The sequence below is a fragment of the Filicampus tigris genome, chromosome 17 (assembly GCF_054856515.1).
Source record: "Filicampus tigris isolate MCC_2025a chromosome 17, RoL_Ftig_1.0, whole genome shotgun sequence".
Classification (NCBI taxonomy): Eukaryota; Metazoa; Chordata; class Actinopteri; order Syngnathiformes; family Syngnathidae; genus Filicampus; species Filicampus tigris.
Window position 1 is genome coordinate 1193692 of NC_141233.1, and position 17614 is coordinate 1211305.

At 40.5% G+C, this 17614-nt stretch overlaps 1 protein-coding gene across 6 annotated transcripts in view; it reads left to right on the forward strand.

The window, feature by feature from the left end:
• The window catches only part of jhy (junctional cadherin complex regulator), a 61187-nt gene that overhangs the window by 16531 nt on the left and 27042 nt on the right, over positions 1-17614 (forward strand). For all 6 annotated transcript variants that reach the window (XM_086013001.1, XM_086012996.1, XM_086013002.1 and 3 more), the window contains 2 exons: positions 15317-15403; positions 15714-15799. In XM_086013001.1, coding sequence (XP_085869127.1) covers positions 15317-15403; positions 15714-15799 — 173 coding nt within the window. The remainder of the gene's footprint in view (positions 1-15316; positions 15404-15713; positions 15800-17614) is intronic.

Genomic DNA, 17614 nt, shown 5'->3' on the forward strand with positions numbered 1-17614 from the left:
ATGACACCTTATCTGTCTTGTGTAGCAGTGGTTTAAACCAAGTAAAACATTTAAATCCTGGAGGGGGGCACATCAGCTTTTCAGGTGGCGTATTAAATGAATTGGTTTAATTGGATCTCTGTCCTTTCCGCAATGCAAAATGTTAAATTTGCACACATTGCAAGTCGCCATTGCACTGTCTTCACTTTCCCCATTAAAATATTCCCATAGTGCAGATATTGTCATTGTTAAATTATTATTTTGATTATCATTAGGATAATTTTTATGAATAAGGGTGGGGGGTCACAGCCGGAAGGGTACCCAGGTCAAGGGTGGAGGGTCGCGGCCGGACCGGCAAAAAAGGGTAAAGTGCCCAGCTCTGCCAACTAGTAACTTTAACTTCATTATAAGAGGAGCAGAAGACAGCTCATGCTCCACCATGCATGGCTCTTGTGCGATTGTATATGACAGGGAGCACGGTCTTGCTGATATGCGCCCGGGATGGAACATTATAACGGGGCTCCAGCATGTTTAATAAACGTTTGAAGCCCGGCTCCTCGACTAAAGCATATGGGCGCATAGATGTTGCTATGTATATGCCGATTACTTCAGTAATTTAGAATATCATTGGCTCTGTCTGCTTTCACTTCTCCAGGCTGCTTAAAAGTAGCAGGGATAAGTTGTTGGTGTTGAGCGGGTTTCTTTTTTCTACTCCCGGTAACTGTATAGGGGTGATGTTAGCATGTTTGAAGTGTTACCTGCAACATACCGAACGGAGGTCCAACAACCCCAACACACAGTTCTTGTTCGCTGCACTGCTCGCAGCCTCGCACTCCCTCGCTGCCGTACGGAAGCCGAAATATTCCCGGCTGATTATACTATATATACAATACACTATACAAACGGCTGATTTGTATAGTGCAGACGGCTTCCCTAGGTCCATGCTTTCTCCCGCACTCACCATTTTTCTTCTACATTTGTTTTGATCTATTTCTTCATAAAACAACAAATTTATGAACATATTTGTTCTGCTTCCTTTGGATGAATGGATTACTTGGGTTGTTCCCAACATCTGGTGATAATCGATAGCACCTTTGGAAATATATTTAGTGATAAAATTGGTGACGTGTTAAATATTTATTTCAGTCGATATATATATATATATATATATATATACACATACACACATATACATTAGGGGTGTCAAACAATTACAAATTCTAATCAAGTTAATCACACCTTAAAAAATAATTGATCATAATTAATCCCAATTCGAACTATCTCCAAAATATGACATATTTTTCTGTAAATTGTTGTTGGAATGGAAAGATAATAGACACAAGACGTACATTCAACATACATTCAACATACTGTTCATATATAATGTATTTTTTTATTACAACAACAAATCCTCATGAGATGAAAATGTATATTTTTAAATTAAAATGATTAACATTCTTTCTGCAATAGTATTTTTATTCACTACAAAAACAAAAAAGCAAAAGGGCCTCAGAACAGTGACAGAAATATTTCAAATGTGTGCAAACAAAGAATGTGTGTGTGTGTTTGTGTATTGTACACATTCATATGTGGCCCTTGTAATATTCTTAGAGTTTATGTTTTTCGAGTGGTCCCTGAAGTGCACACGGACGTGATTGGCTGTTATGCTGTGCTATGCTAGTGTAGGTGGTATCAACACGTCGTGTGTTCCTCCTTTAAACTGACTTTATTAACACAAAACAAGACAGCCCTCTTCTCTACTCTTCATCAGTCGCTGAGGCAAACCAATTCATTCACATTTCTGAGATTTAAAGGTACCCTCTTCTTTGGAAATGTCTCTTTATACTCCCCGCGGGTGACACACGTCTGCTCTGCTGCTCACTGTGCACTTCTGAGTGGGATTATGCATCGTCGGTCATTCTGCGCATGCGTTAAATGCGCCATATATTTTGACGCGATCAATTACAAAATGTAATTACCCCCCCGTTAACGTGGTAAATTTGACAGCACATATATATATATATATATATATATATATATATATATATATATATATATATATATACATACTGTATATATATATATATATATATATATACATACTGTATATATATATATATATATATATATATATATATATATATATATATATATATATATATACAGGGGTGCACATAAGTGGTACGCCTGCGCAAGAGAAAATCACTGATGCGTGCCATTATTTGCGTCACGACGCGCATTTGCTTACCTGTACACATTAGTGGTGCAGTGCAATGAATCATCTTTGATTGGGAAGGATCAAGCATCGGTTCAGGATGGGCACGATCCGCATAATGGTTGGTGGAAAAAAACTGCGTGTTCACAATAAGGCAACATGATTAGTCCACATTCAGCAGAGGAAATTGAATACCCAAGATCACGTCAGTTGCATGTACAAGAGCGTGTTGCAAACATACTCAAGGAACACACCGCCTCCACAAAGGCTAACTTCAAAATAAAGCTAAAATAATACATTGAGTCATTAATGCCAATGCAATAGCCTTAATGAACTTTTACTTTGAAGTTGGCCCACGTGGTGGCGTAACGGTTAACTTGACTTCCGTTTTTGACTTATCGTCAGTTTTAACGCTTGCTACCAACACCAACACAATGCAGTCCAGAAATCATATTTAGTCGCTAATTTAGGACACGAAAAAAACGCTGGTTAATTATGCTGTCATTGTATTATACATCACAAGTCTCCGGCGTTAGTGGTAGCAGCTGTTATCATTAGCTGGTACATAGGCCTTACAGCTGCTCCTTGGATTAATTACTTTTTTTTTTTAAACTTCTTTTTCTATATTGTGGAACTAGATTACTTTGTAATGTGCTGTCCATGTTTTATGAAAGGTGCCTTAAATTGCACTTCGTCTTTTTCATTATGAAAAAACAAACAAACTTTGTCTTCATTTAATTTATAACAATACGTTTGCCTAATAATTGTAAGAAAACATTCAGAATTCAAAATGTCTGGCAGGATATCTTGAAATATACACACTGTACCACAAAATTGCGTTAAATTGTGTTCTTAAATCCTAAATTGCCATATCAGACATTAGGAGTTGATTTTTTTTTATGGGCAAAAGCGTTTTATAAAATAAATGAAGACAAAGTTCTATTTAGTTTTTTATTTTTATTGGCTCATACAAAAAACAATTCGATCCGTGACTCAAAATCCGTGACCGATCCGAACCGTGACTTGTGATACGTTGGACCACTAGTGAGTACCAAAGACAATCTCCTGGTACGCATGCGAGTACCGCATGAAAAAAATGACATGCACCCCAGTATGTGTGTATATATGAATAATGTCTTTGCCAATTACGTTACTCCAACCCATTAGCATAGCATATTGTCACTGTCCTGTGAAAAACACTTATGTCCAATTTTGGAAAAAAAAACAAAAACACTTTCATGCAATGTCCGTAATGCAAAAACAGCATTCACGTAAAAATAAGAAAATTGAAAAAAAAAAATGGACAGCGACAATATCAAGCAAACTCTAACAACTGGGGAAACATGGAGGGAAATCATTCGAGAATGACAAAATGATAACAAAATGATATCACAAGCCAGTTTTTACCATGCCACACAATACCACATTTGGCCTTTTGTAGAAATAAATCCAAAGGAGTTGTAATTACACACTATTAAATGTACACCACTTTCTAATGCGACAATTGCTTGCACCATCAAAGTGGTACTGTGGAAGTAGCAATGAGTAGGTCCGTTGAGACTAGTATTCTTTCCTAATAACAGAAGTAGCAGATCAATCTTCTGCTATTGCACTCACGGGACCCTGTCCTCTTGCAGGCCCTCACTTCAAAGCCAAGGTAACATAATGTACAATCTTTTAATAGATTTAGACCAAAGCTTTGGGAATGCCTCTGCCCCTGCATCAGTCTAAACACCCAATCAAGATTACCTAGGCTGTCTACAATAGCAGCTAAATGCAATTCAAGATCCACATCCTCTTTGAAGTCATCATTGCAAAAAAGATGTTTCTCGGGTACAGGAGGTAATACAGCCGGGTGCAATTGCCGGACTTTGTTGTGACATTGCCTCATAGAGAAGCAATTACTGGTTTCCCAATTTAGAAGAAAATATATTACACAGGTAACCATCCTACAAATGCAATTTTGGCAAGATTATTGGCTCCATTTGATTGGGAGTTTCATAATAGATGTCAAAAGGCAATGACGGAGACAACTCATGTTTGTGCATGTTGGTATATACTGGGTATTCTGCTTAACATAACTGTAAGCCTGTCACTGAATTTACAGATACTCACTGATATGAAGCTGCATCAAAGTATTGATCATTTTAAGTTTATTCCTCTTGAATTTTATTTCATCAGTCGACATCAGACTTAAATCAACCTTTTTGATGATGTTTGAAGTGACTGTAGTTCATACATCTTTGGAACTAGAGGGTCATGGATGTGAGTCTTTTTCCTGCCTATTGACGCAAGGCCTTTGAGCAAGACAGTGAACCACAGACATGAACCATCCTAACACTTGGGACAACAACAGGGAACAATATTTTACATTTTCAGCATATTATATGACAGGGTCGCAGCATCAAGCTTTGCGTTTCAGAATTCCTTCTTAATAAAGCATTCTGGGTTGTACGTTTCACCTAGATCTAGGAAAATTGGGAGGCATATGTAACAGCCCACAACGTACAAAAAAGTATTTTGGAGCCAGATGCTAAACCTAACAGGAAGTCCAGCATTTTGAATTTACTTTGGAATTTGACGCTATTTTTGGACCTTTCATAGAGGCCGTATTTTAACGAAGTCCTCCTTGAGCAGGGGTGTCAAAGTCAAATGGACGGAGGGCCGTATTGATAGAATGTTCATTGAAATTTTTAAAAATGTTCAGATTGCATCGGGTCCTTCGCGCCTGCTGCTGATGTCACGCTTTATATTTCTGTAATATATTTCTTTGCCTCTATGTTTGTCACCCACCTGGCTGTTGTGTTTGTATGTTCGGAATTACTGAATAAAAAATAAAATAAAGTACATTACTGCTACTTTTGTGAGGCAGCTCGTACGTCACTTCCGCTTATGACCCTTCAGTCAAATGTTTGCGTTTCTCCTGCGAAACTGGAAACAATTTTCTGGTTGACTCGGGCTGCAAGATTGTATGAACTGTACATAATGTGAAGTAAAATGGAGAGGATCATATGATTGGGATGATGTCTCCAGCTGACTGTATTTTAGAGTGGCAAGGTGTGAATGTGGGTGCTCCTGTCAGAAAACACAGGCCCTTATTCCACTTGACACGTCTATCTATTGTGGTCTGCAATGACACAGACAAAGAATAACCTAGCAACATCATCCAATGCATAGCCATTAGTTAACAATATTCCTAAACATTACAATTCACTGTATTAAGCAATTAAACAGCCAAACAATACATACAATACACATTCACACGTTTCATCACTAGAATAGTTAGCATACTATCTTAAATAACTAACTAGTGTTCATCAACGTGACATCACTCACGAGAACATATCCAGGCTATTATTTACAGCAGTTACCTGACACGAACCTAAATGATTAAACTCAACTTTTAACATTTACACAAAACAACAAATGTGGTGAAACACTGGAAATCTGCAACTACTGAGTTAATTTGCTGGCACGAACAAACTACTAGCTAGCTGTGACGAAGGAGGAAAAAGAAAAGAAACCACGTCTCTCACTATCAACATCTCTCACTATCAACATCAATGCCTGCGCATAGTGTCGGACATCTCAGCATTACATTGAAACTCAATTAATTTAACAAATGCCAAAAATTACTAATAATAAAACAATGTGAGATTTCTAACATGAAGCATTAATAAAGCGTGTTTTACTTTGATAACTTTTCACCACAATCCGATTCTGAAAGCCATGAAAAGTGACGTAAAGTCTTCAGTCGGCACGTAGATGACCGAAGGACAATCTCCGCTAAAGTAGCGGTAATGTTCGTTATAACAACAGCCAGGGGGTGGCAAACATAGAGGCAAAGAAATATATTACAGAAATAGTGTAACAAATTGGGTTATCTGTGTTGTGGTCGAATTTGTGCCTTGCCAAGTTGTGTTGTTTCCGAGGTTAATAAATGCATCGCGCGGCTCGCTGGATGGGATGGCATGTGAGCGAGAGGAGCGGAGGATGAAGAGGAGAGCTGTTGCTCTTTTTTGACTGAACGGTTGTTGTACTGTATTGGCGTTAGCTGCGGCCCACAGTAGCCAGTTGGACTAATAAAAATGTGATAATTAAACTACGTCTGTGTTCTTCGAAGATGCTACAATACATTTTAAAGCGTGACGTCATCGGCAGGCGCGAAGGACCCGATCGCATTTTACTTGTACGATTTTCAAAAATGGCTCAATAGCGACCCCTACAAAGTTTTAACAAAGCATTCCTGTTTGTACATTTCACCTAGACTTGTGAAAATTGGGAGACCTATGTAACAGCTCAAGACCTACAGAAAAGTCAGGATCATTATCAGGCTTCTGCAAACCTTGGCGATGAGCTGATCATTTGAATCAGCTGTGTTGGAGGAGGTAGACATCTAAAACAGGCTGGATAGGGACTCTCGAGGACCGGAGTTGGGCACCCTTGCTGTAAGTGCATAAAGTCCATGTTTAGTAATGATAAATACATTTATTTGGAGAACACGTTTTAAGATAATCAAAGATGCTTTAATATGGTCCAAAACTTTCAGGTGTGCTTTGAGATTGTCAAATGTTCAAAATTATACAGTCACGAAAGCAGTTATTAGACCACCAGTATTTATTAATTTTAAATGCCTGGTACAACTGAAGGTACGTATTTTGGACAATTTAACAGTAGCTCCAAAATGCTAAATGCAAAAACATAACTAAACACAACAGCAAATGAAAAAACACAAAAACAAAAAAAATGAACACAACAGTAAATTAAAACACAGAAAAACTCAAAAATAAAACACAACAGCAAATTAAAAAATACAAAAACAAAAAAAAACATCATAACAGCAAATTTAAAATCCCAAACCAACAAAAGTAATCCATCCATTCATCCATCAATCCATCCGTCCATTATCCGAAACAGTTTATCCTCACGAGGGTCGCCGGGGTGCTGCTATCCCAGCTGCTCTTCGGGCCGTAGGCGGTAGTGTTGTCACGATACCAAAATTTGGACTTCGATACTCTACCTGTATAAAGTACCTTGATGCCGATACTGAAACGGTACCTCGACAAAAATTAAAAAAAGCAGCAAAAGCAGCAAAATTATAACTGATAAAAGAACTTCACATTTAAAAAAATGTGCTATTAATTCTAAATATTAGGATATGCTTGATATAAAAAAATAACATTTTAGACATTGTTAAACACTTATGAACATTTGCACACATGAGGGAGAGTGGGATAAATATATTACACTGTTTCTTTCTATACTTGATTAATTATATTTAATAGACTACATGTAAATTAAACTTTAAAGAGATGCTTGGGTTGGGATGGCCATGTTTTCGCTAACAAGTTCATTTTATGTATTTTTTGATCAGGAAAATGAAAAGATTTGTCATTTTCTATTTTACCAATTCATTTTGGAGAAATTAGGAAATAAGTGACTCCATGAATAACTCCTCTTTTTAATAAGGAAAATGACCACGCCCCCTACCGTTCTATCCATGTTCAATCGGAGTCTAATTACAAACTCTCCATTGGAAATCATTGTACTTTCATTGCATATAACATTCAAAAACGTTGATCAATTGGCACCAAAATGTATGTGGACATTCCTACTTATGCCCACTTCAACATATCAAAAGGATTAACCTATCTGTGGGTGATTTAGGTGAGGGTGAGGAAATGTGGAAGTGAGCAGAGCTACTTCTTTGCTAAAAAAAAACCCCCAAAAAAACTGCTTCTTTGCTGATCACGGTTAGGACGGGCGAGGCATTAAACACCAGTCAGGATATTTACAGAGACTGAAGTGGGAATGAGTAGATGTGCACATTTATTTGGATGAGGAATGGCCCCATCTACAACACGCCGTCCAATTTGGAACGTAACAGACGAAATGGTGTGTCCCAATGTGCCACACTCGGCTGTGGAGTCCGGCTCCTTGCTGGAACTTTTTTTTTTGCTGAACACTGACACTCTCGAAGCGGCCCCGACTGAAAGCACATGCCCACTCACTCTCACGCCGAAGCTAGCGGCTGCAAGTGGTGTCAGCAACGCCACGACATGAAGACGCAGGCTGGATGGACAGTAAGGACGGATGTTGTTGTGCTAACGCCTTTTGTTTTAACGGCCTGAAGCTAGTTGTTGCTATTATCCGTACCGTTATCCTACTGCTAGCCGGGGAGGGGAATGCGGTTGGGGGGGCGATAAAGATACATGCTTGCCTGATGGCTGCCTGCTGCTCGCTCCTAGCCTCCAGGGTTGACACAAGTTTAGCGTAGCTAAATGTCCGAAATATAACCGGGGTTCGTGTGTGCATTCATGCTCTTGTCCGCTTCAGCTTATGTAAGTGGAGAAGCAATCGCCACAGTATTTTTGATTTTGTAGAGATCATGATGAACTCACGTTTGATGTCAATAAATCCAAACTATTGTTCAGAACACTTTTATACTTTGACAGGTTGAAGTGGACAAGAGTAGTAATGTGCATTTGTATTTTGGTGGCGATCGGTCGCCGTTTTAGACAACAGAACTGACAAAGCGAGCAATATTACCACGCTTGCCTCTCTCCTGTGACATAGACTGCTGAGCTCCAAAAGGGGGGCGGGCCAATTTGTCGTAAATCTAATCACAAAAGAAAAGCCCTTAAATCACTACAGTCTTTTGTAGGCTTGATACTGATATGAGATCCTGAAAGAAAGGTAGAAAAAAAATCAAAATGAGTGTGCTGCAATATATCTCTTCAAATTATTTTAGCAATAAAAAACAATTATATCGAACCACACAACTTCTATAGTGTTAACATTGATAGGTAAAGTGTCAGGTATTTACTATTTAGGGGTACAATATCCTTGAAATGGGGCGGCATGGTGACTGGTTAGCACGTCCGGCTCACAGTTCAGAGGTCGTGGGTTCGATCCCGGCTCCGGCCTCCCTTTGTGGAGTTTGCATGTTCTCCCCATAAGATAAGATAAGAATGCCTTTATTGATCCCACAGTGGGGAAATTTTCATTGTTACAGCAGCAAAGATATAGGTCACACAGGGGCGGCGGCATAATGTGGCCATTAATGTATAACATTGACGGCAAACATTTAGAATCAAACCTATGTAGATATACGCAGTAACATGTGTATATACACATGTGTATACACACCAACCTACATCTACATAAAAAATATGAGGAACACTCATTTCGGCCTGTACATAGTACAGAGGAAAAAATACTCTAAGTGACAGTGCTGCAGTGCTGTAGTGAAATGTAAGGAACAGCATTGGATAAAAATAAAACTAGACTAACAGTAGTGGGGAATGTTGAGTATTGCACGGTATTACAGTAGTGGGGAATATTGGGTATTGCACGATATGAGCTCAGGTGCAGGACTGCACAATTGCACTAATGACCGCCAGTTTGTAAAGACTACACAATGTTCTTGTTAAAGAGTCTGACAGCAGCAGGCAGGAAGGAACGGCGGAATCTCTCCTTTCCACAGCGAGGGTGTAACAGTCTGTCACTGAAGGTGCTGTGGAGTGCTGTTAGGGTGCCCTGGAGGGGGTGGTCCGGGTTGCCCAGCATTGATGACAGCTTGGCCAACATCCTCCTGTCCCCCACCGGGTCCACAGAGTCCAGGGAGCAGCCCAGGACAGAGCCGGCCCTCTTGACCAGTTTGTCCAGCCGCTTCTTGTCCCGGGCCGAGACGCCGCCTGCCCAGGTGACCACTCCCTGGAAGATGACCGATGCAACCACCGAGTCATAAAAGTTCCTGAGGAGTGTCCCCTGAACCCCAAAAGACCTCAGTCTCCTGAGTAGGAAGAGTCTGCTCTGACTCTTCCTATAGAGGGCGTCTGTGTTGTCGCACCAGTCCAGTTTATTGTTCAGATGAACACCCAGGTACTTGTAAGTTGAGACTCTCTCAACATCTGTTCCCCGGATATTCACTGGTGCAGGTGAAGAGTGCTGGCGCCTACCGAAATCCACCACCATTTCTTTGGATTTCCCCGCATTGATCAGGAGGCGGTTCTGCTGGCACCAGTCCACAAAACCCTGAGTAAGTTCTCTGTACTCCCGATCATCTCCGCCTGTGATGAGGCCGACAATCGCAGAGTCGTCAGAGAACTTCTGCAGGTGACAGGTAGGGGTGTTGTAGTTGAAGTCCGAGGTGTAGAGGGTGAACAGGAAGGGAGCCAAGACAGTTCCCTGTGGGGCCCCCGTGCTGCAGAGGAGCACGTCAGACACACAGTCCTGTGTCCTCACATACTGTGGCCGGTTTGTGAGGTAGTCCTGGATCCATGTGGTGAGGTGGTGCGCCACCCCCGCCCGCTCCAGCTTGTCTCCCAGTAGGGTGGGCTGGATGGTGTTGAAAGCACTGGAGAAATCAAAGAACATGATCCTCACAGTGCTCCCCGCCTTCTCCAGGTGGGAGAGTGAAGTGTGGAGGAGGTAGATGATGGCATCATCCACACTGATGCCAGGCTGGTATGCGAACTGGAGTGGGTCCATTGAGGAGCTCACCAGGGGGCGCAGGTGGACAAGGACCAGTCTCTCCAGGGTCTTCATCAGGTGAGACGTCAGCGCCACTGGTCTGAAGCTGTTGAGCTCCTTCCTGCCTGGGTTTTCTCCGGGTACTCCGGTTTCCTCGCACATTCCAAAAACATGCATGTTAAGTTGATTGGACTCTCTAAATTGCCCCTAAGTGTGATTGTGAGTGTGGATGTTTGTCTCTGTGTGCCCTGCGATTGGCTGGCAACCAATTCAGGGTGTCCCCCGCCTACTGCCCGAAGTCAGCTGCAATAGGCTCCAGCACGCCCCGCGACCCTTGTGAGGATAAGCGGTATCGATGATGGATATCCTTGAAATCAATACAGTCTATCACAATGGCTAAATACAAAATACAAAGGCTTGGAAGATTACAAGTTTGTACAATCCGGATTTGTTTCCTCTTCATGTGATCATGTTATTTGATTATGTTGTCAAAGCTAGCACCTTCACGCAAGTCTTGCACTGTGTAACAGTTCATGGCAAAGTGATTAGAATGGTCTTATTTATTTATGCATGTATGCTATGATCCATTGACTATGCCTTGGTTTCTCGTTTGGTAGCCTGTACAATGTTCACCCCTTGTTGTACCTCTTCTTGTTGTGGCACCTCGGTGCACAACAGCTGTCTACCATGATTGTAAAAATGTTGCAATTACTACTACTAAGCAGCGGACACGTTTTCTATCATGCCAAAATGGCTGTGTGAACGTTTTTTTTTTTTTTTTTTAAGAAACAAACAAGAAACAAATTTGCTGAAATATGGCGGTGTGAACGTTTGGCGCATTATATTGCATGCGTAACGTCATCGTCCGGGACTCTATCGGTAAGGGCTTTTTGATTGGCTGACTATCATCCAGTTAAAATGCATGCAATTGGACAGAACCCCGACAGTTAAAAATGAAAAAAAAACCAAACCATTTTAAACACATTGAGATATTAAATCAAGTCTCTCCAAACTCGGTCCTCAAGGGCCGGTGTCCTGCACATTTTCTATCTATCCCAGCTGTAACACACATGATTCAAAAGTTATCAAGCTTTCAGAGCTTGCTAATGAGCTGATAATTTGAAACAGGTGTGTTGCAGCAGGAACAGATGGAAAACCGGCAGAAAAGTGGCCATTGAGGACGGGAGCTCGACATGTCTATATTAAATAATACATTGGTCATACTATAACCTTTATAGGTTTGGGAAAAGACCCAGATTAAAAAAAAAACGAACAAAATCTTTAAACATATTTACCTCAATGTAGGTAAAGTTAAATCAAGCGAGCTTTACATCTTTTTTGGGGGGCATGGACCATTTTTGAGTTAGAGCCCTGCGCCGGAATGGCTAAGAAATGAAAACGTTTTCATGAAACAGGACCAACACCATTGTGCTCAGGGGTAAAAAAAAAATCTGTCAGAAAAAAGTGGTTAAAAATATATATATATATTATGTATGGAGTGTGCCCTGCGATTGGCTGGCAACCAATTCAGAGTGTCCCCCGCCTACTGCCCGTAGACAGCTGGGATAGGTACCAGCACGCCCCGCGACCCTTGTGAGGATAAGCGGTATCGATAATGGATGGATGGATGGATGTATGGAGTGAGTGAGTGAGTGAGTGAGTGAGTGAGTGAGTGAGTGAGTGAGTGAGTGAGTGAGTGAGTGAGTGAGTGGATGAGTGAGTGAGTGAGCGAGCGAGATACAGTACACACACTTTTTGGTAAAAAGGCCTCAGCATATGCCCCCTTCCCACCTCCCTCGACTGAAGTAGAAAAATAGAAAAGGGCAAACGTATAACACAGATTCGACATTAATTAAACATTGACCTTTCAAACTTTTCTATTCAACCAAAATACAATGTAGATTCAACTGCATCTTTTCATCACAAACTTCAATGCTGACAAGATGTTATTGAACCAACGTTGATTTACCATCAGTCTACAACCCAAACCCAAAAAGAACCAAAAATCAACATTCTTAACCTTAATTCAACATTGATTTAACATCTTTTGCTATCTGGGTAGTGATCTACCACTGGCAACTATAGCAATCAGAATGAGAAAAGATGTTTTCATTGATTGTTGGTGAATAACTTTGTCGCTTAAATGTCCCCTATTTCTCCATATTGACAGATATAATTATATTTTGAGCGATTGTAAGTAGTAGACTATTATATGCAACTACTGCAGCAATCAGAATGAGAAAAGGTGTTTAAATACTTTCCTGGTGCTATATTTGTTACCCTGGTATATGTAATTGTTGATGATCCTTAACAAAGACCGTGAGAGAAATACAGAGCTTAGCGCAGTTATTTGCATATAAATTTGTAGTGACAACAAACAAAGCCCGATCTTGACTGACAGTTTGCGAAATTATCCTATACATACTACACGCGATATGGTCACAAACATAGCTATGAGGCAAAGTATGGGTTTGTAACTGAATGTTAAGCGAATATCAAGCATCTTGCCATCTTTTACCCTCTGAAGAATAGTTATGCCATCTGTGCAGCCTAACCTCTTTTAAATGCGTCTTCAGCATATGCATACTTATTTGAGTGTCGTGATGAGACCTGAGCATCTGGTGTCACCTCATACTGTATGTATGTCCAGAATCAAAATATTCTTTGATAGTGGCAACTACATTTGATTCACTGGTAGCGCTCATTTTGCCCCCCAAAAACACACATTGTACGGAATAGCTTTCTGGTCGACGACGAACGGTACATACGTCCAATGAAGTCATCCCTCTCGTCCAGTCACACATGAGTCAGATTCTCCGTGCCTTACCCCCAGGTACCCTCCACTTGTGGTGGAAAATATCATTGTGGTTAGTCATTTGTTAATGTGTTGTATGGATTAGCTTTTTGAGACCATGATCCTCAGTCGGGAAAAGGTTCCCTCTCTGGGTCTGGGATGAGATCCTGTCCCACGTGGAGGAATTAAAGAATCTTGGGGTCTTGTTCACTAATGAGGGCAGGTTGGAATGGGAGATCGACAGGCGGATCGGTGCAGCCTCTGCTGTAATGCGGACTCTGTACCAGTCTGTCTTGGTGAAGAAGGAGATGAACCGAAAGGCAAAGCTCTCAATTTACCGGTTGATCTATGTTCCTACCCTCACCTATGGTCACAGGCTGTGAGTCGTGACTGAAAGAACAAGATCCTGGTTACAAATGACCAAAATGAGTTTCCTCCGCAGGGTGTCCGGGCTCTCACTTAGACTTAGGGTGAGAAGCACGGTCATCTGGGAGGGACTCAGAGTCCAGACGCTTCTCCTCCACGTTGAGAGGAGCCAGATGAGGTGGCTCGGGCATCTGATTAGGATGCCTCCTGGACGCTTCCCTGGTGAGGTGTTCCGGGAATGTCCCACTGACAGGAGGCTCCAGGACACGCTGGAGAGACTACATGTATGTCTCCCGGCTGGCCTGGGAACATCCTGGGATCCCATGGAAGTGTTTGATTAAGTGGCTGGGGAGAGGGAAGTTTCAGTTTCCCTGCTACAGCTTCTGCCCCGCGACCTGACCCCGGATAAGCAATAGATGGATGGATCTCAAAAACCTGATGAATTAGTTTTTATTTTTTTGTTTAATTATGTGGTTTTGTGATTTTTGATTTGCTTTTGTGTTTAGTTTTTTGTTTGTGTTTTTTGGTTGGCTGTTGTGATTACTTTTTTATTTTTGTGATTTTTAATTTGATCTTGTGATGAGTTTATTGGTTTTGTGTTGTTTTTAATGTGCTGCTGTTGTCTCTTTGTTTTTGTGTTTGATGATTTACTGTTTGTTTTTTTTACTTTTTTTATTTGATGTTGTGTTTAGTTATTTGTTTTTATGTTTGCACTTCAGAGCCACCATACAACAAAAAAACGCCTGCGATATTTAGTAATATTTAGTAAATAATAGATATAAATTAAAATCCATGGTAAAATCCATGTAACCAATTCAGGGTGTCCCCCGCCTACTGCCCGAAGACAGCTGGGATAGGCTCCAACACGCCCGCGACCCTTGTGAGGATAAGCGGTATGGATAATGGATGGATGGATGGTAAAATCCATACTGTGCAATCTTTTATAGGTCAAACTTTTTTTTTTTTTATGTAAATATCTCAAAAACCTGATCTGCTCGAAAAAAGTAAAGACATTTTTTAAAGCAGATTGAAAAATATGTTTGAAATTGAAATAGATGTTTAAGGACACCAAACTATCTCGGATTAAAATTTGCTGTGGGCTGTAGGGCTATGTCAAATGTTCAAAATAAAATGTCCTTCACATACACATACTAACGAAGGATTGTAATTCTTTCTTAATGGCCAATACCAATTATCTTACACAAGCAAATTTGCTTTTATTGTTAAGTATGCTACAAATGGACTACTTCAGGGGTGTCCAAACTTTTTCCAAAGAGGGACAGATTTGACGAGGTGAAAATGTGTGGGGGCTGACCATTCAGATTTCAGTTACCGGATGTGTGATTGTTATACCAAAACAGTGCATTCAGTGCATGATCCAGATACAGTAGTTTTATCTAAAGACTTGCACTTTATAAAAAGAAAAAATATTAAGTATCCAGCAACACTGTTTATTGAAGTTGTTTTATTTTTGTACTTTTCTGAAGCAGCATGAAACTGCTCATAAGGCAGCCACTGAAGAGTGTTCAAAAGAGAGTTCAGATCCAGAACAAAGTTTAACCCAACAGTTGAAGGTATGTATGGCACTTATAAATAAGGTCCTTTGGATTTACTTAATTTAAACATGTACATCGGTTGCACGAGATTTAAAATGTAGTGGACTGTAATTTTCCCATGTTATCCTCAAAAATAATCAAATGATATGTATTAATTTAACACATTTTAATCATGTGCAACCGAAAATCTTTTTTTTTTCAGTGTGTATGTTATCCCATAGTTTGCAGACAGTCTTTGCACAAGGGTGTATTTTATTTTGGAACATTTTTTTGTTTTTTATTTCTGGGACATACTTTATTTGTAATGTTAAACCAACTCTAACCCCAGGTCACCCATATCATTGATGGAAGTGAACAACAGGGGAATATGGAACCTCACTTCAGGAGCATGGAGAAAAGCCCCGAATTGCAAAGGTGATTTACTGACATGTTTTTATCACACATATATATATATATATATATATATATATATATATATATATATAAATAATACCAGAGTATTATTAGTGGTAGGATTTAACACTACAGTAAAAAGCATCTTACAAGAAGCAGCTGTACCAATGCCTCCAACTCTGGGACTGGTATCGTGTAGAACTTAACCTCATATTTGACCAGCACATTTCTAAATCATTAAGCCTCACAGGTAAATGTATATATTAGATATTTTAGAGGTGCCTGTAAAGTATCGACGCTCAACCACTTCACTTGCACTGGACCATTTGGGTCTAATTAGTTATACTATCGGAGCGTCTTAGGCTAGGTTCACACCGCAGATTGAATGCGACCCAGATCAGATTTTTTTTTCCCATATGCGACCTGTATCTGATTTTTTTATGACAGTCTGAACGGCTCAATTCCAATTTTTTTCAAATCCAACCTGGTTCGCTCTCATATGTGGTCCTAAATCGGATACAGATCTGTTTTTTTTTCAATGCGACCAGGGTCTGAACGACCAGGTCGCATATGTCCGACATCATCCGGAGCCCAAAATGTGCTCCGTGAAGGCGTAGGGAAAGTGCTGGCAGAAGGGGGAGCGAATCTGCAAAGTTGTTTTGAGTAACAGTATTGACTTTATATTTTACTTTAATTTAATACCACTTGAAACATGAAGAATAAAGTGGACATTTATGGTGATAGTAGTAATTCAATTCATTTTTTACGCACGGTTATGACGTGACATCATCGCTAATGATGTCTCGATGAAATGAGGTAGACAAACCTCACCTCGTAATTTCCCCTAAATACAGGAAGTCCTCATTTTATGAACGAGTTCCGTTCCTACACTGGTGCCGTAGCACGAATTTCCGCGTATGTCGGATTTCACCGTTAAAGTCGAAATTTACGTCAAAATACTTTGTATAAAAACCCGAAAATACATTAAAACAAAAAGCATAAGATGCTGTACCTAGCATTACTGCTGAGAAGTGGATGCAGAAGGAGGAGAGGAGGGCGAAAAAGGCAAAGATACTGCCGGCGCGCAAAGAGACACGATCGAGACACTCTGCACATACTCAACCGCAAGGAATGCTGGTATTTGTAGTACAGGAAGTATGTGGAATTGCATTGTTTGGCGTGAAACCCATCGCAAATACACAAGCAGAGGTAAACAAACTCGGAGACGCAGCACAAAAGCACACCTTCGCAGGGAGGAGTAAACCTTCATTCATGTGGTAAGTGACATGATTATCAAGTGTTTTATTGACAGTTGAAAGTAACACGCGGACATGACGCCCATTTGAGTCATGGCACCGTGTGTCGCCGTACACAGTGGGTTATTGAAATGCCGGAGGAACTCTGTCCGCTCATTCATGTAAACGGGATATTCAGAAAGTTTCAGAAATCGGAATTTTGACCTTAAACCAAATATTGACTGCATGTAAACGTAGTCACTATGGTGCTGGGGACGAAATGGAGGAGGAGGCACGGGTGTAGTAAAGTCAAAACGTCGTAGTTCGCGGACGTTGTAATTTGAGGACTGCCTGTACTGTATTTATTTCTACCTCCTACCAAATAGCTTTACTATAGAAATGCCCCGACACGCTGGACCACATTTACTTCTGTAAACAATACGTCGTAAGTGACTTCGTCTCTTCTGCGCATGCGGGTCAGTTTGGCGACGCATGTGTTCATACAGCAGACAAGACCGAGGTCGCATTTATAATGTAATATGGACGCTTACACAACAAAATCTGATTTTTTTTCTAAAAATCTGAATTGAACATTAAGACC